Consider the following 20,893-nt stretch of genomic DNA (forward strand, 5'->3'; position numbering starts at 1 on the left):
AAAGATGGCAAGAAACAAGTCAAAATGTAATAAAAGAATTTTTTGTCTGTAAATACGCATGGAACAGTAAAACGAAGCAACTTGGTAAAACCTTCATACCTTCAACCTTCAAATGTTTCTTGTTGACATAAACGGTATTTTTACATTTTGGAAACAAACCCAAGGCTGGTCAACACCGAAAATGGAGGGTCAGGTGACACTTGTGTTATGTACTTTGTTCCTCACGTGTTGCGTAGTTGCTTATCATCGTGTTTTCGTTTGAAGCGTTTTTACCAATTAGCAGCTTTTGCGTGTTTGTTCTTAGCTATTTTACTCACGTGATTTGTCACCCTCGTTAAATATAAAGGTCGTGCGCTTTTAAGACGGTTTTTTTAGCCGGTGTCTGGCTGTGAGCGATTAAGTGTGGCTTTTCAAAGACCATCGGTTTGTTTTATTAGCGTGATAATGTTACACTGTATATAGTTACTCGCAGTTAAGAGTGTTACGGTTCACCGTAAACGTGAAATTAAGCCTGGCTACATGTACGAGAAAAGTTTCGTTACACTTGGTCCATCTTCACCGGCAAACCAGTTTTGATCACACCGAAACTATTGTCTGTCACTATTGGCTGGAAATCGTCACTCATAACCTTCAACAAGTGGGATGCACTGTGTTATGATTTTCAAAAAAACTTCGGTATTTCGCTTGTAAAAACGCCAGTTAAAATGTATACTATAGTGATGACTGGTATAGTATGTAGTGTTTAAAAATGTAGCTTTTTTAAATTGCTTTTTCTTTTTTTACTTCTATGTCGAGCTATAGACAAATACCTTAGTTTTGGACGTTGTTTAAGGTGTTTTTTTATTACAGCAAATGTTCATGCACCTTAATAGCCTCTATTTGAAAACACTAACTGCACAACGTAGTGCAACGCTATACTCGATCGAAATTGAAACGTTTGCTTTCTGGCAAACATCATAAATCTAAGAACAGTTGAAAGTATGAATCTTATTTTGCTTAGAGCAAATGCAAAATTGAAACGAACCAAGTGAATGGTTAAAACAAAAGGTGATTTGTAAAGACATTTTGCTGTGACGTTGCTTTACAGCTACATTCTACGTCACTTTTACAAGTTTATAGCCTGTAATGAAATGCAGGCAGGTTGTTTCAATCTTAACACTTTTTCTTTTCTGAAATTTTCAAAATTCGGGGCGAAATTTTTGACTTTGACCAGATTCTTAGACACACAAACAGTTCACGTCATCAAAGAAATGAATTGTTTAAATGGAACGAAATTCATAACTTTATAAAAAATACAACAAACAAAACTTCCATCCTATTTCAAATTAACCATAATTTGTTTTGAAGGAAATATGGCGCAACACAAATACAGAAGAAAAAATCCCCAGAAGAGAAAAATTTCGTGTTGATGAGTATGTATTGCCAGACGAAGCAGACGGTGCCCTTTGCAGTAAATATACCGAGCTCTTCTCGCCAATTTCACTTAGGATAATTATAATTCATAGGACCGTGTGTAACTTCTTTTAGCGGCAATTACCGATTACAAATGGTGCCCAGTAGTAACAGGTTAGTATAAACTGACATATGCTTTTATTGATGAAGTATAATTAAAATCCAGATACAAAGGAAAGATTTCATAAAATCATGCAAAATAAGAACGCAAATATTTCGATGCTCCATGGTAAACTTGTAGAGAATGGATGGTAACAGTATCGCACTTAAAAGCATTTGCGGTGGACAATGGATGGGCCGCTTTCATCGTATTCTTGTTTGGAGATCCACATCTGTTGAAATGTTGAAAGGGAAGCGAGGATGGATCCTCCAATCCAGACGGAGTATTTCCTCTCTGGTGGAGCAATGATCTTAATCTTCATGGTTGGTGGAGCGAGAACAGAAATCTCTTTTTGCATGCGGTCGGCAATTCCTAACACGAAACAATTGCAATAGTTTAACTTTGCCAATATGAACATTTTCATATTTTGTATTTATCGCATTTTAGCTACCAGGGAACATAGTGGAACCACCACTAATCACCTGCAGAAAATTGTTTGTATAGTAATAAAGCCAGTAAAAATGACATCACAGCAATTTTTTTCGTGAGTTTTTCATTACCTGCCCATCTGGAAGTTCGTAATTCTTTTCAAGTGAACTGCTGCTAGCAGCGGTTTGCATTTCTTGTTCAAAGTCAAGGGCAACATAGCAGAGTTTTTCCTTGATGTCACGAACGATTTCACGTTCGGCGGTGGTGGTGAAAGAGTAACCTCTCTCGGTCAAGATCTTCATAAGGTAATCGGTCAAGTCACGTCCGGCCAAATCGAGACGAATAATAGCATGGGGTAAGGCGTAACCCTCGTAGATTGGAACGGTGTGAGAGACACCATCACCACTGTCAAAGACAATACCTGAATAGAAGTTGAGTGATAACCTTTTTTAGTTTTAAACATCCAACGCAATAAAGACGAGCAACAGTGAGAATTCAAAAATGACCTGTGGTACGACCCGAGGCGTACAAAGACAAAACAGCTTGGATTGCGACGTACATAGCTGGGGTGTTGAAAGTTTCGAACATAATTTGAGTCATCTTTTCTCTGTTGGCCTGAAAGTTGTAAAAAGAACTGTAACGCACCAATTGTTCATGAATTAAAAGATTATAATATTTCTATAGAGCTACGTTAAATATTGACATCATCACCTTTGGATTAAGCGGAGCTTCTGTGAGTAAGACTGGGTGCTCTTCGGGTGCAACTCGGAGTTCGTTGTAGAAAGTGTGATGCCAAATCTTTTCCATATCGTCCCAGTTTGTGACAATACCGTGTTCAATGGGATATTTCAAAGTGAGGATACCTCTCTTGCTCTGGGCTTCATCACCAACGTAGCTGTCTTTTTGCCCCATACCGACCATGACACCCTGCAAAAAGTACACAGTTATAATACTTGATATTATGATTTCGCATCTCCAGAGAAAAGTTGTGTAAAGTATTTACTAACCTGGTGACGGGGTCGGCCGACAATGGATGGGAAGACGGCACGTGGGGCGTCGTCTCCGGCGAAACCGGCTTTGCACATACCGGAGCCATTGTCTACAACGAGTGCGGCAACATCGTCGTCCATATTGCTATTCTTTCAAAAACCTTTATCAGATACGTTTTCAACAAGAGCAAGGGCTTAAGTAACTATTCTGTCTGCGGTTCAGAAAAACATTTTTATGTTAACGGTTTGTGAGTTGAACATTCATTCGATTTTGTTTACATTTGTACAACGAGTCTTCATCCTGTAGAACAAAAACTTTGTCAACGAAATGTTTTTCTAAGTGAGCTTAGCTCTGATTAACCTTTTTACTCCGGTGTTTATACGGAATGCGACCAACGAATACGGTAAACCGCCCCGACCTTGCCAATCTCCAAACTGCGCGCTTACATTGCATTGCTGGTGCAGATATATAATAAGCTTATTTACGCCTAGATAGGTATAAATGTATTAATTTTTGACGTTTCAAATTGCAGTTTCTGGCTTCGTAGAACCTTAAAAAGCAGTAAGGAAACGCATCATCCTTCTCTTTAACATGTGACTCTTTACGTGGAAGAAATGTTGCATTTTCATACAGGGTATCACACGTAGATACGATGTTTTGCGTATTAAATATTGTTTTTTCTTGCAGCGGTTGAGTTTTCAATTGTTGTACTTTCAGTAATTAATTCACAACTCGTTTGTTTTGTTCTTTTTAGGCCAATCAATAACTGCAGTCGGTCTCTAAAATTCGTAATAATTATTTTGTACAACCGAGCACGAAAACCCTTTAAACCAGGCCTGCACAACTCAAAATGAAAAAGGGCCGCATAAGAAAAACTATTTTTCGCCGGCCGCTTTCTAACATTGATGTAAGCATTGTAACGTGTATACAATGCGATATAGTCCAATAAGAGATATCGCTGGTTCAGGAAAAAATGAAATGTTGTTACATCGAGGGCCACATTAAAAGGCCGCGCGGACCGTATGTTGTGCAGTTCTGCCTTAAACCAAGCCTTGGTAATCCCAACAAAAGCTTGAAAAATTATATGTACACTTCCAATTGCCAACTGTCAATAGAAATATCAATACGGTGACATTTCTTGAAGGGACCGTAAGACACTTATTGCGTGAAAGTGAAAACGACATAAGTTTTAGTCAACTTCAACTACGTCATTGCACCGTAACAATATTGAAAAATGACCGAAATAGCTTCCAAGAAAGCCTAGCTGTTTTTATTGTTTTTAGACGGTACAAGATACTAGATGTTACTATGTGTCTTGTTTTTGATGCTCTAGTAAACGCTTTGGATTCGTTGAGCATGTTTTATTAATTCTCTACGCTTGCCCTAACAGCATAACAGCATATATGCGAAGCACGTATCGTGTTTGCTCAGGAAACTGCTGGTTTCATGTTTTGAGCTGGCAGCTTCCGCTACGTTTCACCTCTAATTTATCAACTGAAATTAGTACCATATTTGGTAATGTTTTCGTACTCAATGCGTACCGTTAATTTACCAAATAAGGTAATTACTCTGATGTCTTCGACGCATCCGGCATTTTACGCAGCATACTTTGTTAGGCCCACTCCTAACATTTTAGATTTCAGTATAAAAATCTTTAATCTTATTCAATTTCATCTGCCGAATCGCTCGCTTTCGGTATTGTTCTTTGGCTTAACTAGGCTCTATTGTGTGCTGGTACTTTAGCCTACTGTCGCTATAGACAACAGAGGGCCTTTTTGTCTATATTTTTATTCTAAATTGAATTGAAAATTGAACTCTAAATGTCTAAATTGAACGTTTGGCATTTTATGTTGCTGGTATGACATTTGGCATCTTAGCATAAACGTGCGTGGGCAAAAATTTACTTAATGCCAAGCCGAATAAGTTGTAAAATTCTTACTTGGCAGATCTTCTCACATTTTTGTTGGTGTTTCTACTGCAGCAAAGATGCATAATTTTTCTCAACAAATAAGGCAACGTTTTTAGCCAATCATGTCTCGAACCCAATTAATTATACGCAAACGGTTTTGCCGAACGCTACAAAATGTACTAATGTGACGCCATTCTGCAATTGCGCAAAGCAAAAAAAAATAGTGATCACGAGAATTCTTGGTTTGAATTTCAAAAAGGAAATCTTGCTGCTTTTCTCAACAAAATATAGACGAACGACGAACTAAGGCAGGATAGGGCGCTGGCTGCAAAACAATGCGTCACTTGACACAAAGATGTCCTTGAACACACCACGCCATTGAGCCAGCACCTTGGAAAAGGCCACATGCTCAAAGAGTGAAATTAATTTACACAAGAAACGGCTTATGCTACACACTCAATATTCCTTAGGTCTTATAAACAAACTCCTATTGTCTGGCCCGTGGAAATGAAAAGCATTATTTGATTAATTAAAATTTAAGATGCAACTTATACAATGCAGTTGCTTGCGTTAAAATATAAAGGTATGCTTAAAGCAAACATACATTATGCGTCACAGGCTGAAAAGAGATGACAGCCAACCATTTCCTATTTCGGCGTTTCTGACTATGGCTGCTCCAAAAGCATATATAGACAATTTAGTTGCTGTTTCAACCAAGCTTTGTCTATTTTTGTCATGCATGGATGAAAATAACATCTAACCCCATAACGACAAATGCATGATTTTGTCTGTAATAAACTTATCATTTTCAAGGAAGCACTGCTTTGAGATAACTTTATCGAATGTACAATAATTCAACAGTTTGGCACGCCATTTAAATTTGCAGGTACAAAAGAATATGCAAAGGTTCTGGCTTGACGTACCTGGCACCTGACATTCACCCAAGTCCTGATGGTACGTAAGAATACAAGTGGCGCTGCAATGTTATGGAATATCTGCATTAAATGAAATATTGGTCTGCAGATGTGCTGTAGGCTGTATATTAACACCGTTGAAAACTTACTGCATGCAGACAAAGCCTAGAAGCCTTGAATTGGAATTGGACGAAGCCTTAGAATTAGAAAGAATGGAAAACAGTCTTTCAGGCTTATGTAAATCAATGATGAATAACACATTCAACGTACATCGCCTGGCAAACCTTTCCAGCAAGCTTCTCATGCATTTAGGAAACGCCCGTTTGCTTAATTAATCGGGAGCGTGACAATTGCGTTTAAGAGCGGCTCAAATTATTGCCTTATATGGTGATCAATGCTGGCTTCAAACCATGCGTAACATGAAGTAGCAGCGGAAACGCTTAGTGATTAGCCAAGCAACAAAAGGCACAACAAGCTTCCTTACTCATCAGAAGCTCCGTGTTTTGTATAGGCGGAGGACCTTAAATTTACAGTAGTGTAAAGAGCAGCCTATTCACAGTTTCGATCAAAATGTATATCAAGAAATTAAGCATGGACTGGAAAGTATAGCCCGAACGTAAACAGTAGAAGCAGGCAGTTATATTGTAATTCCATTTTTTATGATTTGTAGTCAGTAAAATATAAAGTAAGATTCATTGTCAAACTTTCAATTTTCCTTGCACCATACGAAATGGACGACGATGTTGCCGCACTTGTTGTAGACAATGGCTCCGGTATGTGCAAAGCCGGTTTCGCCGGAGACGACGCCCCACGTGCCGTCTTCCCATCCATTGTCGGCCGACCCCGTCACCAGGTTAGTAAACACTTCGCAAAACTTTTCTCTGGAGATGCAAAAAAATTCCAGTACTGTGACTGTGTACTTCTTGCAGGGTGTCATGGTCGGTATGGGACAAAAAGACAGCTACGTTGGTGATGAAGCCCAGAGCAAGAGAGGTATCCTCACTTTGAAATATCCAATTGAACACGGTATTGTCACAAACTGGGACGATATGGAAAAGATCTGGCATCACACTTTCTACAACGAACTCCGAGTTGCACCGGAAGAACACCCAGTTTTACTCACAGAAGCTCCGCTTAATCCAAAGGTAATGGCGAGCTATTGTTAGGATTTATCTGTTTCGTTTGCTCTATTTAATTTGAACTTCACAATTTATTTATAGGCCAACAGAGAAAAGATGACTCAAATTATGTTCGAAACCTTCAACACCCCAGCTATGTACGTCGCCATCCAAGCTGTATTGTCTTTGTACGCATCGGGTCGTACTACAGGTAATGAGCCGAGATAAAGATTAGTTGGTTCTAAGTTTTTAAAGTACTTTCTAAATATCAATGATGTGAATTACAGGTATCGTGTTCGACAGTGGTGATGGTGTCTCCCACACCGTTCCAATCTACGAGGGTTACGCCCTTCCCCACGCCATCTTGCGTCTTGACTTGGCTGGACGTGATTTGACCGATTACCTTATGAAGATTTTGACCGAGAGAGGTTACTCTTTCACCACCACCGCCGAACGTGAAATCGTTCGTGACATCAAGGAAAAACTCTGCTATGTTGCCCTTGACTTTGAACAAGAAATGGAAACAGCTGCTAGCAGCAGTTCGCTTGAGAAGAGCTACGAACTTCCAGATGGGCAGGTATAGTGCATTCGCTAGAAGTGATGTTTAACTGCTAATTAACCTGTTTAGTTACATTCTTTTTTTTATACTGGATTTCACCTTAATGCAGGTAATAACAGTTGGAAACGAACGATTCCGTTGTCCAGAAGCTCTTTTCCAACCATCCTTCCTTGGTATGGAATCTGCTGGTATCCACGAAACTTGTTACAACTCAATCATGAAGTGCGACGTCGACATTCGTAAGGACTTGTACGCCAACACCGTACTCAGTGGTGGTTCCACCATGTTCCCTGGTGAGGAAGTACTACGATTGCTTACCGCAGCATGTCCGTTAACATATAAACCTTTCATGTTTAAATATTGTTGCTGTTGTCGTTTTTTTAGGAATTGCCGACCGCATGCAAAAAGAGATTACTGCCCTCGCTCCCCCAACCATGAAGATTAAGATCATTGCTCCACCAGAGAGGAAATACTCCGTCTGGATTGGAGGATCCATCCTCGCTTCCCTTTCAACATTCCAACAGATGTGGATCTCCAAACAAGAATACGACGAAAGCGGCCCATCCATTGTCCACCGCAAATGCTTTTAACTTGTAATTGAACTTCGCCAGATTATTATCGATGGAATATGTAACGTATTTTGTGAAGATGATTAATTACGTCTGGAATGCACTTACTGGCAATAAATAATGAGGAACTTCTGACTGTCTGCTTGAATTTACAGTATATTTTCAATCCAGCCCTACTCAGTAATATATAGGCCTACAATACACTCACAGGGCCGAGTTTTACGCGGTCTTTTTAGTATCCTAATTTTTAATAACATCAAATCCTTTGTAATGCAGCCAGCAATTTCTTAACGCTCCAAACATAGTTTATGCCATGAGTAGAGACGAGGAGACAAATACAAGGTATTCCAAAGATGTAGTTTGCAAACAAATTCCATAAGTGTCAAATTGTGAGCCAAACTGGTGTTTTAATCCTACTTAGATGTTGATTCTTCCTTGGTATTTACACTTCACGATGGGATCTGTGCTGGCATATTGTAGTCTAGGTGCGTGTTGTCATATCACTACAGAGCGACAGAGCATGTTACTGTATATCCGAATCCAATTCACTTTTCTACTTCAGGTCTAATTCTTTGTGGAAAACATTCGGATTTTTGTTGGTATAATGTTGAATGTGAGGTTTTACTTAATGGCATATACTGCATTGTTTTTAAACAGCAATTCCATTTACCAATCTTGGAATATTTATGCATACTTTTAAGTCGTAGTCTCTATAAATATAAGTTTGACAATTTGTGTTGAAACTAAGATAGTTTACATTATATGGTCTGTCATAACGTTTTCTACGATACCAAAAGGACTAAATACATACGCAGTAGGCTATTGTTTTTCAATGCAATTTATTAAAAACGTTAACAAGCAGAAAAAACGTTGTTATAGGCCTAGTTGGTGGTCATGTCGTATGTTCTACGTTAGGCGCTTTTATTTGTGGTCTTCTATTTGTTTGTTGAAAAAAATGTGGGCACCGATTCCAACTGCATTTGCTTGCATTAGCATCACATCACGTTCCGAGTGCGTCCGAAAGCTTCAAGCTCCTAATATGACACTGTGGTTACCCGATATTTCAAGACCATGTCTTTTTTTGGCATGAACCGTGAACAACTGCAACTAGCTATACTCTAAAATTGTTCATTCTAGAAAACGAATGGCGAGGACATTTTGAAAAGGAATTAATGGTGATCTATACAGAGCTTAATTGCGCCACTTTAAGCAGTTTATTTTCATGTGGAACTGAATTAGAAGCCTAAATTTGGCCTATCCAAACTCGCGCACCAATAATTTCCGATGCTTTGAGATAATGTTGTAGAATGTAGAATAAAGACAAAATGACGTCATTACAACTCCCGTCTTAGCTATTTAACCTGGGAAGTATAATACGAATGCTATGTAACCACAGTGGCACTTTGGTGTTATTGCTGCTAAGATTTGTTGAGTGCAACTGATATCGCATCTAAAAACTGACAACGCAGGCAAGCTCACTGATGTTATACCTGCAACTAATTGATTGATTGATCAACAAATAATAGCACTTGATTGATATATTGTCATTGCGATGTGCACAGAAAAAAATCCAAGCTTTCTAGGAATTAAAACTTGTGCCCAATCAACGGGAAAAAGTTGTCATCGTGAAGGAAATAAAGATTTTGTATCCTATATGTAAAAGCTTATAATAATCACCAGCAGTTTTTCTAAGGCGATTTTTTTCTGGAGCTATTGGAATTAATACCAGCGATAATTGTCGTTCTTCACTTTACTGATATATGTTTTTTGGCAAATGGGTGGATAGGTAATTACTATATACACATGCGAATGTTAGTTACCTTATTTCTGGAAGTAAAATTCTGTTACATACACACACATACACACAATTTGCATTTATTTTTTGGCAACTCTTTTATCTTGATTTGTTTTGCTGCGTAAACTTCAATACTTGTTTGAACTTCTATTGTAATCTGCACCACTTTTTGCCATATTTTTTGTCTTTCTTGTTTCGTTTCGTCACTTTTCGCGTTACCAACTTCACAAATGCACAAACGCAGCCGCCGGCTTCCCATGTTGATTACATTTTTGTCGCAATTCTTTCCTAAACTTACGAGTAAAATCAAAGCAGTTCGAGTTTGATTGTTGGCCGGTTAGCAAAGGTATTTTTGTTGACGCTAATAATCACCAGTTACTCATGTTTTAGCACAGTTTCAGCGTATACAGGTAAATGCAGTTTTACCATCGCGATGCACTTGCGGTTGTGACTTTGAACTAAGCTTCTCAGTTTAGTAATTTTAACATAAATTTTGTAGAATTAAGGTGCTTTATGATTTATATAGTTATTACTGTAAACCAACATTCATGCTGGACTCTGCAGCGGTTCGCTTGTAGTGGAGTAGTTTGAACACCTGCACATAACGCCATAGACTTATCATCTGGTCATAAAATAGTATACGACGTAATAGGAAATAGATAATAGTATACGAGTAAATATAGGTAAAACAAAGTGGAAAAATAAGCGTTGTTATAGCCTCTGAAGTATTTTAAAGTATTTCTATAAGAAATGGATCTTCTTCGTCTTTTGAGCGTTTCTTCTTTCCCCAACTAGATTTCTGGGCATGACGTCATTAGCCATGTGGTTGTGTATTCGTCCAGTGTTTTCAGACCACGCACACCATGTGGGGGCCGATGGATTGGGCAGTCATTGATGACGTGGTCTGCTGTCTGCTCTGTGGCACCACACTCGCATCCTGATGAGGGAGCCAGACCCCATTTGTGCATATCTGAGCGAAAAAGTCCGACGCCGGTGCGCAGGCGGTTGAGCCTGACCCAAGCAGGTCTTGCGAGGGACATTCCCGGTGGGTTTGGGTCGGCATCGGCTATGAAGTCACGGAGTCTGGAGGTGTTGTTTTGCCACTCCGTGCTCCACATGTGGTTCGTCCAGTGCGCCGCACTTAGTCCAAGGTCTTCTGCGCTACTGAGTAGCTGTTGTGCGGCCGGCACAAAGGGGTGTCTTGATTTCAGTCGCTGCTTTCCAGATGGTGGTCGCTGGAGTGGGGTATGGAGAAGGTGTTCGGGGTCCAAAGCGCGGCGAGCGAGAGAAATCATGGCTCCTTTGCGGCGTAGCTCAGCAGGTTGGATGCCTGCAAGGATTGGTAAGTAGTCCGTTGGAGTGGGACGCAGGCAACCAGTCACAATACGCAGCGCGTCGTTGATGGCGGTGTTGATGTGGCGGGTGTGAGAGCTACGACACCGCACTGGTGCGCAGTACTCGGCGGTGGAGTGGACAAATGCCAGGGTGGCCGTGCGAAAGGTTTTTGCGCCGGCCCCCCAGCCTGAACCCGCCAGCCGCCTTAGGAGTGCGACGCGCGCAGATAGTTTATTGCGCAGTGACTCCAAGAAATGGATGATGTTGCCGCACTCGTTGTAGACAATGGCTCCGGTATGTGTAAAGCCGGTTTCGCCCGAGAAGACTACCCTCGTGCCGTCTTCCCATCCATTGTCGGCCGACCCCGTCACCAGGTTCGTTTTAAATCCAGGTTGGGATAATAAATTTTGACTAAACCTTTTAATATTTAATTTAATACATTGTCTGTTTACAGGCCGTCATGGTCGGTATGGGACAGACTGCCAGCTACGTTGGTGATGAAGCCCAGAGCAAGAGAGGTATCCTCACTTTGAAATATCCTATTGAAAACGGTATTGTCACAAACTGGGACGATATGGAAAAGATCTGGCATCACACTTTCTACAACGAACTCCGAGTTGCACCGGAAGAACACCCAGTTTTATTCACAGAAGCTCCGCTTAATCCAAAAGTATCCAAAACGAGTGAATGAATGGGAACTCGATTTCAAAACCTCTGATTTTGTTTTCTTTTTCGAAACTAATCAAATACATTTTTAGGCAAACAGAAAAAAGATGACTAAAATATTGTTCGAAACCTTCAACACACCAGCTATGCACGTCCCCATTGAAGCTGCTTTGCCTTTGTACGCATCGGGTCGTACAACAGGTAAAATTATCATTTGAAATGGTTAAAATGCAAGGTTTGATTGCATAATACTTTCGCAGGTATTGTCTTTGACAGTGGTGATGGTGTCTCTTACACCGTTCCAATCTACGAGGGTTACACCTTTCCCCACGCCATCTTGCGTCTTAACTTGGATGGACGTGACTTGACCGATTACCTTATGAATATCTTGACCGAGAGAGGTTACTCTTTCACCACCACCGCCGAACGTGAAATCGTTCGTGAGGTCAAGGAAAAACTCTGCTATGTTGCCCTTGACTTTGAACAAGAAATGCAAACTGCTGCTAGAAGTAATGAGTCAGAAAAGAGCTACGAACTTCCAAATGGGCAGGTTAGTACATAGTTTGCTGAAAATATTAACATGTCCTTTATCCAATAAATCCACAGGAAACTTTCCTTATAATTTTGAATTTGTTCTGCCGTGTTTGTGTCGTAATCGGTTTATTTGTGAAAACTCGGAATCATTTTTACATTTTAGGTTGTCTTTGTAGGAAATCAAAGCTTTCGTTGCCCAGAAGTATTGTTTCAACCTTCCCTTATGAACACTGCATTTTCTGATGATTACACTGATACTCAAGGAGTTCATGAAATCACTTACAACTCGATCGAATGCTTTGAAATACTTGATTTATCACCTGGCTAAGATTATTTAGCAGAAGACAAAAGGAATGTTTTCGTCCTACACTACTGTATAACCAACGCCAGCGCATCGGTTTTCTCGTATTGTATTCGATACACTGGTGTTTTAGAGTGATTTAAGTTGCTAGGCGATGTGATTTCAAATTTGCTTTTAACGGTTGGTGTACACTTAGCTATTGACCACCATAGGCAATGTAATCACCATAACAACGCTATATATCAACGCCATTAAGCTGGGACACAATAAGCTGTATTTGAATAAATTGAATGAAATAATGTCCGAAACAGGACGTACGCGAACTGTAGTTGGGGTTGGGACCCCAGGATATCCTAATCCAGTTTACCCGGGATTTTAGCCATTTTTCCAATCCCGATCACGGGATTTTTTGTCTTGAAATCCCGAGATTTCTCAGTTAACGTTTCGGCAGTTCGATATTGCTTGATAATGTGGATTAAATTTGTTTAAATCAGTTTTACAATAGCTAGCCACTTAGATTCGGCACAAAGTGTTGTCATAGTATTGCCATGCGAGCCATTGGGTAACAAGGGCTGAACAATCGCTTTTATCGCACGGGCTTGGAACTTGTGCACCTAGTTTTAGTTAAACTGTATTCAAATGCTTGCTACTGGTTCTGACTGAGTCCTGGCAAATTTTAACCAGAATGTCTGATTTTGAAGATGTGAGTTCACAGAGAAAGTCCAAAGTTTGGCGAAACTGTTCCTACTGCAGAACTAACGTATGGAGTCAACGTACTAACTGAAGTAATGTAACTAAAAACTGTACGGAGCTCTGAAAACCATCAAACATCAGTTAAGAATGAACGTGCGTTCTCGGCCCTTGGTTATTTTGCCAATAAAATTAGAAATCGTCTTAACAATGACACATATGACGCACTGCTGTTTTTGCGTCTGTAAGTTTTGTTTTGGTTATATGTGTACATATTTTACTTTGTTAATCCCGAAAAGTTCCGGGATTGTAGGGTGAAAATCCCGGGATTTTAAATTTAGTTCCGAAATCCCAAACCTAACTGTAATGCAGGATATTAACCCGGAATTGCATCGAAAGCGATGAATTGATGTCAAAAATATAAACGTTACTGAAGCTGTTGTTGCAACGGATAAAATTGTCAGTCTGCGTTCAAATCTGAACAAACTTTCAAGGGTGAACGGTTGGTAATTTCATGGCCCGATCAACGTTAAATTTTGCAATTTTCAAGAAACTGTCGGACAAATGAGTCTGTTTTGGACTAATGAGAGCACTGGATCGCCTAGATTTTTTTTTCAGGCCGGGAATTACCCTAGCAGTTGCTGGCGCGTTAAAAACGTCCAGGTACTTAACTTAGGCTAGGCTTGTAATGATAAAATATGAGTTTTTTGGCTCAACATTTTAGTGCTATTGCAGGAGCTAGAGACATGTTAATTTAGTAGAATTTCATAAAATAATAGTTTAAGGCTTCGAGTAGGGTTTCAAGAAAGTTGTACTGAAATGTAGAGGTGGGGGGTCGGTACTTTGAAAGTACCGTCGGTAACGGTACCAGTACTTGGCAAAAAATGTACTGACGGTTCCGGTATTCGGACCTATTTTAAAAAAGTAGTTCGGTACTCTGTCGATACTCGGTACCGGCACTTTTTGTGTAAAAGATGCTGCTGCAAATGCAATGTTTGCCGCTATTATGCCCCCGGTAAAGGTTACTCCAGATCAAAACATATGTGACTTTACTCCCTTGCAATTTTAATTGACATTTTTAGATTTAAAAACATCAACAGATTCTAAAACTAGCATTAAGGGTTAATTAACCCCTTTTTTTGAAAAGATACTCACAACACAGCATTAGGTCATCGCTATAGTCATTGTGTTAAGGATTAGCACCCATTCATAAGAGCGCAATATCAACAATGGAACTTAGAAGGCAATAGTAAGATAACAATGGCAGCAAGCAATAGACGAGTCGACCATGACCAGCCATTGAATAGAAAGAAATTGTCTAGTCATGATTCTAAGAGCCCACTACTAAGATTCGGGCAAAAGTACCTGTAAGTTGAGTTTATAGGTTTGGTGACACTTAATCACGCGACACTTAATCACGCGACGCTTAATCACCGACACATAATCACGCGACATTTAATCACACATTTACAGTATCGGCTACCGATAACTAGGTAACAATGTCATGCATGGGAAATGTAAGCAACTGCACGAAGATAAACTAAAATCTCGCTTGACAGATAACGGTCAACTGTGTTTTGCACACACAGTTTCAGTGCCTTGTACCGCATTGGAATAGAAGGTTGAGTACCAGCAATTCCTTGCAGAAACGTTGCACGTTGCATTTGAATGTCTTTTTCAATTCCCTGTATGAAAGTCCGCAATGTCGGGTGGTGGCATTGAAAAAGCACTTGGAGACCAAAATGCCAACCTTCGACTGCATTTGTGGTTCTTGCAATGCAACCTGCCCCGGCTTCGTAATGATTCCAACTTTCGATTGGAAAGATGGCTGAGCCGTAGTTTTCACCACGTCCCGGACGTCGTCTGCCTCTGATATATGTGTGTTCGAAATACGAAAGCAGCTCAGGCATCTTCTCGTGATCGGGCATGCTATCAGCTAAGATCAGAAATGACTCGACTACGTCAGAGGAAGGGACCATAGCTAAGGCTGGTAAACACCGAACAGTTGTTCTTAATTCGTCATCAGACTCGTAGTCACATTTCATGCCAATTTCATTAACTTTGCGCAGGACGCTTTGCGTTAGGTGAAAATAACAACTCCTAACATTTACTGTAAGAAATGCTGTGCGGAAAGCACTTACTGCGGCAGTCTCAAAATCGAGCAAAACGCATTCCGGTGCAGCAGTGGGGATCATTGTTTTAATTGCATCAAGGATGCGATCGTACGTTGCTCGCGTTTGTGTTTGTGCTCGCAAGTGATTATGTGTCGCGTGATTAAATGTCGCGTGATTAAGTATCCAAGTCGCGTGATTAAATGTCCTAGTGATTATGTGTCGCGTGATTAAATGTCCTAGTGATTATGTGTCGCGTGATTAAGTGTCCTAGTGATTATGTGTCGGTGATTAAGTGTCGCGTGATTAAGTGTCGGTACACCGAGTTTATAAAGTTGTGTATGAGGCCTCCGGGAAAGTGCAATCAATGTTTAGAGTAAAGTGATAGCAAATTGAAAGAATGACAGATGTGAGCACGCCCCATCACGTTTCTTAGACATTTCTATTGTGTTCATTTAACCAAAGTAATGGACGAAGACAACGTTGTTGCAATTGTGATTGACAATGGTTCATTTATGATAAAAGCCGGTTTCGCCGGCGACGACGCCCCAAGAAGCATCTTTCGGCCGATTGTTGGCCGACCCCGAACCCAGGTTTGAAAATACATGGAAAAGTTCATCGAAAGTCAGTGTTTAAATCCGAGTCATTAACCAACCATTAACCTGTTATACCCAGAGTCATCACGTCGGTATGGAATATAAGGACACTTATGTGGGAGATGAGGCGCAAATCGGGAGGGATATTTTAACCAGAGTTGTGCCCGCTATTGATCGAGGTATCGTCACTAATTGGGACGATATGGAAAAGGTCTGGCATCACATTTTCTACAACGAACTCCGTGTTGCACCGGAAGACTACAAAGTGTTAATATCGGAAAAAGAAATCAATCCAAAGGTAAAATTAACATGTAGCTTATTTTTAGTCAAGAAATGTCAAAAACGGCAGGTGGGCGCAAAGTAGAATTCAAGGATGTGCCGAACAAAAACCCAAACGTTGGCCAATGACGTCACTATGCTTGAATGTTTTCAAAAAGCCTAAGGAGCCCTTCGGCTTATCCAAACGCTTCTTTTCTCGCCCAACGAAACAAAAAATTCTGCTAATTCATTTTGTATTATTGTATTATCTTATTCTTGTTATCTTGTATTTCTTGTATTATTTCATGTCGTATTATTTCCCATCAATTGTTACCCAAGGATGAGCTTCACTGCCTGTCAGTTATAATATAATTCATATCTAGAGCACAAAATGCACAGGTAACACGATACTGGTTCGGTTTGAATTATACCATTTAAAACATATCGTGCACTTTATATGGGAGTATTCGGTGTAATGCAATAGTTCAGTTTTCTATATCATGGTTCACTGTATGCATATTCATATCAACCTAAATAGACGTAAATACGAAAAACGTTGATTCTGGACGTGATGGCTATATACAGATAAACGGATTTTGAGTAGATGTTAATAGTTTGTTCCAATATTATACGTCAGTTTGGGTTCCTATAATCATATTTGCACAACCTTGATATTATTTTCAATATTTTTTTAAGCGCAACAGAGAAAGAATGACCCAAATTATGTTCGAAAAATTTGCAACACCAGCCATGGTGTTGGCCAAACAGTCTGTATTAGCTTTGTACGCTACTGGACGTACCACAGGTGAATATTCCTTGACTAAAGTTGATAATTATCAGAACGTAAATTGCTGTGAGGCACTTTGCGACTTTGTTCGTATACCTATGTACTTAAATATACATTTAATTACAATATATCGAGTTCTACTTTACAACTTACTTAACTATTATATAATAGTTATATATAATATTTTATATTTTTCATATTTCCATTCAGGTTTGGTCATTGACAGTGGGCACGGTGTGACGTACAGTGTCCCTATATACGAGGGTTACGCCCTTCCGCACGCAGTCATTAAACTCGATTTCGGAGGAGAAAATTTAACCGATTATTTTAAGAAGCTCATCAACGAGAGAGGTTACTCTTTCACCACCACCGCCGAACGTGAAATCGTTCGAGACATCAAGGAAAAACTCTGCTATGTTGCCTTTGACTTTGAACAAGAAATACAAACCACTACCGATTCACTGAAGAAAAGCTACGAATTACTTCCAAACAGACAGGTAACCAGCAAGACAAGCAAACCTTAGAAAATATTTACTATATACTGTTACACACTTACCAGTTTTTACATGTTTCTTTTATTTTCCTTTTCAATTTTCTTCCTACAAATTATTCTTGCTATATACGTTATTGTGCTGTCCTAGTTTAGCATTGAGAATGATTTTCGTGACGTTTCACACACGACTGCGTAATGAATATTTTCTCCAGCATTTTTTCTCTGCTAGTGTCTGGTCCGTGTATTTAACCTGTAATACAGGAGCTTTGCATAAAATTAAACGTTCGCCTTTAAAGGTCATCAGTGTGGACAAAGAAAGGTTTTCATGCACTGAAGCTCTGTTTCAACCTTCCTTAATCGGCCTGGAAATTCCTGGAATCCACCGAGCTATCTACAGTTCAATTATGAAGTGCAATGTTGATATTGATATAAAGAAATTGTACGATAACGTCGTCTTAAGTGGTGGAAATACTATGTTCGCCGGTAATTTGTTGAGTTTAGATGTTCACAATACGACAAAAAGTCAGATAACTGAAGTTGCTATTTTAACAAACAGTAAACCGTGCTGTCAAACCTAACAATTTGCCATTACAAAACGCTTAGGTGTAGCTGAACGTATAAAGAAAGAACTTGGTGCTTTTACACCGTCAAGCGCAAAAGTAAAGATCATTGCTCGTCCAGAGAGGAAATACTCCGTCTGGATTGGAGGATCCATCCTCGCTTCTCTTTCATCATTTCAACAAATGTGGATCTCCAAACAAGAATACGATGAAAGCGGCCCATCCATTCTCCACCGTAAATGCTTTTAATTTGTAATTGAGCTTAATAATAATAATAAACTTAATTTGTCATGTTGATAACTTTGCGAAAATGAATTGGAACTGGCATGAAAGCATACCGGGTATACCGCTGCAGCAATGAATAGAAGGAAATTAGTTGTTGGGGTCGAATAACACATCCACCTGCAGAATGTCCAGATACATTAATTGTTATAGATGGATTTGAAACATAAAGAAAAGTTTCTTCATATTTTAGACTCGTATAGATTGTATAGTTCAAGGAAGTTAAACTTCTAACAGACATTCAAGTCTAATGTAAACATGCATTGAATTTCTTATTGCTAGAAAAAGCTGGGCAACATGGATTGTTTGAGGCGTACGACTAGAGAGTTGACGTGACAAAATAACATAAAAGCGACTATTACGGTATTAGATTGATATGTTTTTAAGAATACACTTGCTAGCTAGTTTTACAGATGTTTTATAGAAACTGTTTTCTTCGAGAAACATATTACAATAAGTCGGATGGGGTCATTTGATACATTTTAAACGTAATTCGTTGCAATCGTCGGCACAACACGATAAATGTGTTTCCTGTCACAAAAATAGGCAGAAATGCACCTTAGGTGCACTTTGAGTAGGTCGTATTTTAAATCGACAATAGGTAGTTTGTCGTATGACATGATGTATTTACAGAGCTATTTATCCGCAAGCACATTATTGAACAGTGTAGTAACGGCATACAACTTCTTGTTTGTCTTAATATGGTATTTGTTCAATCACGGCTAAGACAAGTTCTTCTGTTTTACAATTATTGCGTCATAGATCAACGATTAACGGCGGCTATTCACAATGGGTTACTTTGTCGAATACAAGTTACAGCTTAACTTCAGCTGGAATAAGATGATTGTGAGTAGTCTGACGTCAAATTAGAGGGTGAATATCGAAAATACGTTATCTATTTTGTGTAGAATCAGATAGGGTCATATGGAGAGCTGTGAAAGATTGGGCCTATAATCTCTGCTCGTTGAGTTATTAAAAAATTAACTTGTTTGTATCTGACGGCAAAATAACCTTCATGGATAATGAGATTCACTCGATTTATCTGTGTAGTAACGAGGTTTAATTTACAGTAGTTTAGTTTACTTGTAGTTTACGTCCATGGACGGCTTTGTGGACTTAAAAAATGACAAATGCGTTACACTGCGTACGCTTGAAAACTAGATACGATATCGGTTAGAACGTTTATTAATAATAAGAAAACATGTTGGCTAGGCCAACCCAAAGAGGAAATACTTAATTCGTGAGAGCGAAACCCGAGATAGCGGGTGGATGTATTATTCTGGTGCAATTGACGCATATCGCTCTGTTATTAATTGCTGGTGAATGTCTTTCAAGGTTGTTTTATTGCAAATGAAACAATGATACTCAAAGGCAAAACACCGGCCATCAGACAAGCTGTAGAATTAGGCTGCGTAACCAAATGGAACGACATGGAAAGAATACAAAATAGCGCAGTTTACAGAAAATATTCTATCATAGGAAATGGAAACAAGAAATCTCCGAAAAATACATCAAAGATAAAAAGAGTAAAGGCCTAGTTTACCATCGAATAAGATGTTGTATGCTGTGTTTTGCTAAATTTCACATTTTTCTTGCAACTAACCTAGATTTTGTTTTTAGATTACGGAAGCACTCGATTTTAAACTTTGCCGGAAAACGAAGACAAGCTGAAGAAAAAATTTGTTTCATAACAACGACGTCAAATTTTTGAATTTATTTAAAATTTATGCAAGATTGGTTTGTTTGTTTATTTTTAGTATCGAACCTCTATAAGCGATTGTAACTTACGTTCGGAAAAAAACTTCTAAATAAAGTACGCAGGAAAATATTCACGTTTACGGTAAACAAGATTTGAAGCAGCTGTTATGCGGGCCACTCGTGTCGCAAGCAGCCATAAACCACCAGCTTCAACAATTTTCGCAATCCAACGAGACATCTAGCGGCAACGCAAATCGCTTTTTATGGGAAGTGCTGACGTGTAAATCAGCAGACAAACACCCTCCTCATGTTAGTATGTATCACCTGAGTGTGTTTTAAACTTAAGTTGCAATTTAATGCATCTTTTTGCAAGACAAATGGTTTGTACTGGTGGTATCTACAAGAAAAGCGTCCTTTGCTCCACTGAAACTGTATCCAACATATGTACTGTGTATAAGTATGTTACTTGTACATTCAATTTGAAGCGATGTAAAAGTAGTACCCTCTGCTGTCAGTATAAACCAGTACGTATACTGCTGGCAACATCTAACCACCATATTGTAATAATATACTTATACAACAATAAATTAGAAAATAATTAACACATTAGACTTGACAATAAAAATTGTTTGAAGTGTTAGTATTTAACTTACTATAACTACAACCGTAATATGTAATTAATATTCACTGACGTATTTTGATCTACCTTACAGTTTAGGACTAGGACAACATTTCGTAAACTGTGAG

The 20,893-nt window shown here is 39.2% G+C and overlaps 3 protein-coding genes and 1 pseudogene across 4 annotated transcripts; 3 read left to right on the forward strand and 1 right to left on the reverse strand.

Moving 5' to 3' along the window:
* Nucleotides 1-1,573: 1,573 nt before the first annotated feature.
* LOC143463568 (actin, cytoplasmic-like) lies at nucleotides 1,574-3,341 on the reverse strand (annotated as a pseudogene). Its single transcript, XR_013118330.1, has 5 exons — nucleotides 2,989-3,341; nucleotides 2,693-2,908; nucleotides 2,488-2,596; nucleotides 2,004-2,402; nucleotides 1,574-1,924 (listed from the first exon to the last, which is right to left on the reverse strand). The product of XR_013118330.1 is annotated as an actin, cytoplasmic-like (transcript).
* A 3,106-nt stretch (nucleotides 3,342-6,447) lies between these two features.
* Nucleotides 6,448-8,172, forward strand: LOC143462320 (actin, cytoplasmic-like). The gene is made up of 6 exons (XM_076960435.1): nucleotides 6,448-6,647; nucleotides 6,724-6,939; nucleotides 7,015-7,123; nucleotides 7,200-7,489; nucleotides 7,581-7,764; nucleotides 7,856-8,172. Exons 1-6 carry the CDS (start codon nucleotides 6,525-6,527, stop codon nucleotides 8,059-8,061), a joined length of 1,128 nt encoding a protein of 375 aa, XP_076816550.1. The 5' UTR covers nucleotides 6,448-6,524; the 3' UTR covers nucleotides 8,062-8,172.
* Nucleotides 8,173-10,386: 2,214 nt separating this feature from the next.
* LOC143462159 (actin, cytoplasmic-like) lies at nucleotides 10,387-12,698 on the forward strand. The gene is made up of 5 exons (XM_076960202.1): nucleotides 10,387-11,544; nucleotides 11,625-11,840; nucleotides 11,929-12,037; nucleotides 12,097-12,386; nucleotides 12,534-12,698. The coding sequence occupies exons 1-5, from the start codon at nucleotides 11,425-11,427 to the stop codon at nucleotides 12,696-12,698; spliced, it is 900 nt and encodes a 299-aa protein (XP_076816317.1). The 5' UTR covers nucleotides 10,387-11,424.
* A 2,209-nt stretch (nucleotides 12,699-14,907) lies between these two features.
* LOC143462480 (actin, cytoplasmic 3-like) lies at nucleotides 14,908-20,270 on the forward strand. Its single transcript, XM_076960672.1, has 7 exons — nucleotides 14,908-16,065; nucleotides 16,148-16,366; nucleotides 17,023-17,131; nucleotides 17,324-17,610; nucleotides 17,903-18,089; nucleotides 18,210-18,401; nucleotides 20,069-20,270. Exons 1-7 carry the CDS (start codon nucleotides 15,940-15,942, stop codon nucleotides 20,089-20,091), a joined length of 1,143 nt encoding a protein of 380 aa, XP_076816787.1. The 5' UTR covers nucleotides 14,908-15,939; the 3' UTR covers nucleotides 20,092-20,270.
* Nucleotides 20,271-20,893: the final 623 nt, after the last annotated feature.

Source organism: Clavelina lepadiformis, chromosome 6 (assembly GCF_947623445.1).
Source record: "Clavelina lepadiformis chromosome 6, kaClaLepa1.1, whole genome shotgun sequence".
Lineage (NCBI taxonomy): Eukaryota > Metazoa > Chordata > Ascidiacea > Aplousobranchia > Clavelinidae > Clavelina > Clavelina lepadiformis.

What these genes read in the sequence shown, in the direction of transcription:
- LOC143462320 (XM_076960435.1), top strand. Translation starts at nt 6,525, where the DNA reads ATGGACGACGATGTTGCCGCACTTGTTGTAGACAATGGCTCCGGTATG. An exon ending in AAGCTCCGCTTAATCCAAAG is followed by an intron (nt 6,940 to 7,014) that starts GTAATGGCGAGC and finishes ATTTATTTATAG; the next exon opens with GCCAACAGAGAAAAGATGAC. An exon ending in ACGAACTTCCAGATGGGCAG is followed by an intron (nt 7,490 to 7,580) that starts GTATAGTGCATT and finishes ACCTTAATGCAG; the next exon opens with GTAATAACAGTTGGAAACGA.
- LOC143462159 (XM_076960202.1), top strand. Translation starts at nt 11,425, where the DNA reads ATGGATGATGTTGCCGCACTCGTTGTAGACAATGGCTCCGGTATGTGT. An exon ending in AAGCTCCGCTTAATCCAAAA is followed by an intron (nt 11,841 to 11,928) that starts GTATCCAAAACG and finishes ATACATTTTTAG; the next exon opens with GCAAACAGAAAAAAGATGAC. An exon ending in CGCATCGGGTCGTACAACAG is followed by an intron (nt 12,038 to 12,096) that starts GTAAAATTATCA and finishes ATACTTTCGCAG; the next exon opens with GTATTGTCTTTGACAGTGGT.
- LOC143462480 (XM_076960672.1), top strand. Translation starts at nt 15,940, where the DNA reads ATGGACGAAGACAACGTTGTTGCAATTGTGATTGACAATGGTTCATTT. An exon ending in AAAAAGAAATCAATCCAAAG is followed by an intron (nt 16,367 to 17,022) that starts GTAAAATTAACA and finishes TATTTTTTTAAG; the next exon opens with CGCAACAGAGAAAGAATGAC. An exon ending in CGGCCCATCCATTCTCCACC is followed by an intron (nt 18,402 to 20,068) that starts GTAAATGCTTTT and finishes TTTTGTTTTTAG; the next exon opens with ATTACGGAAGCACTCGATTT.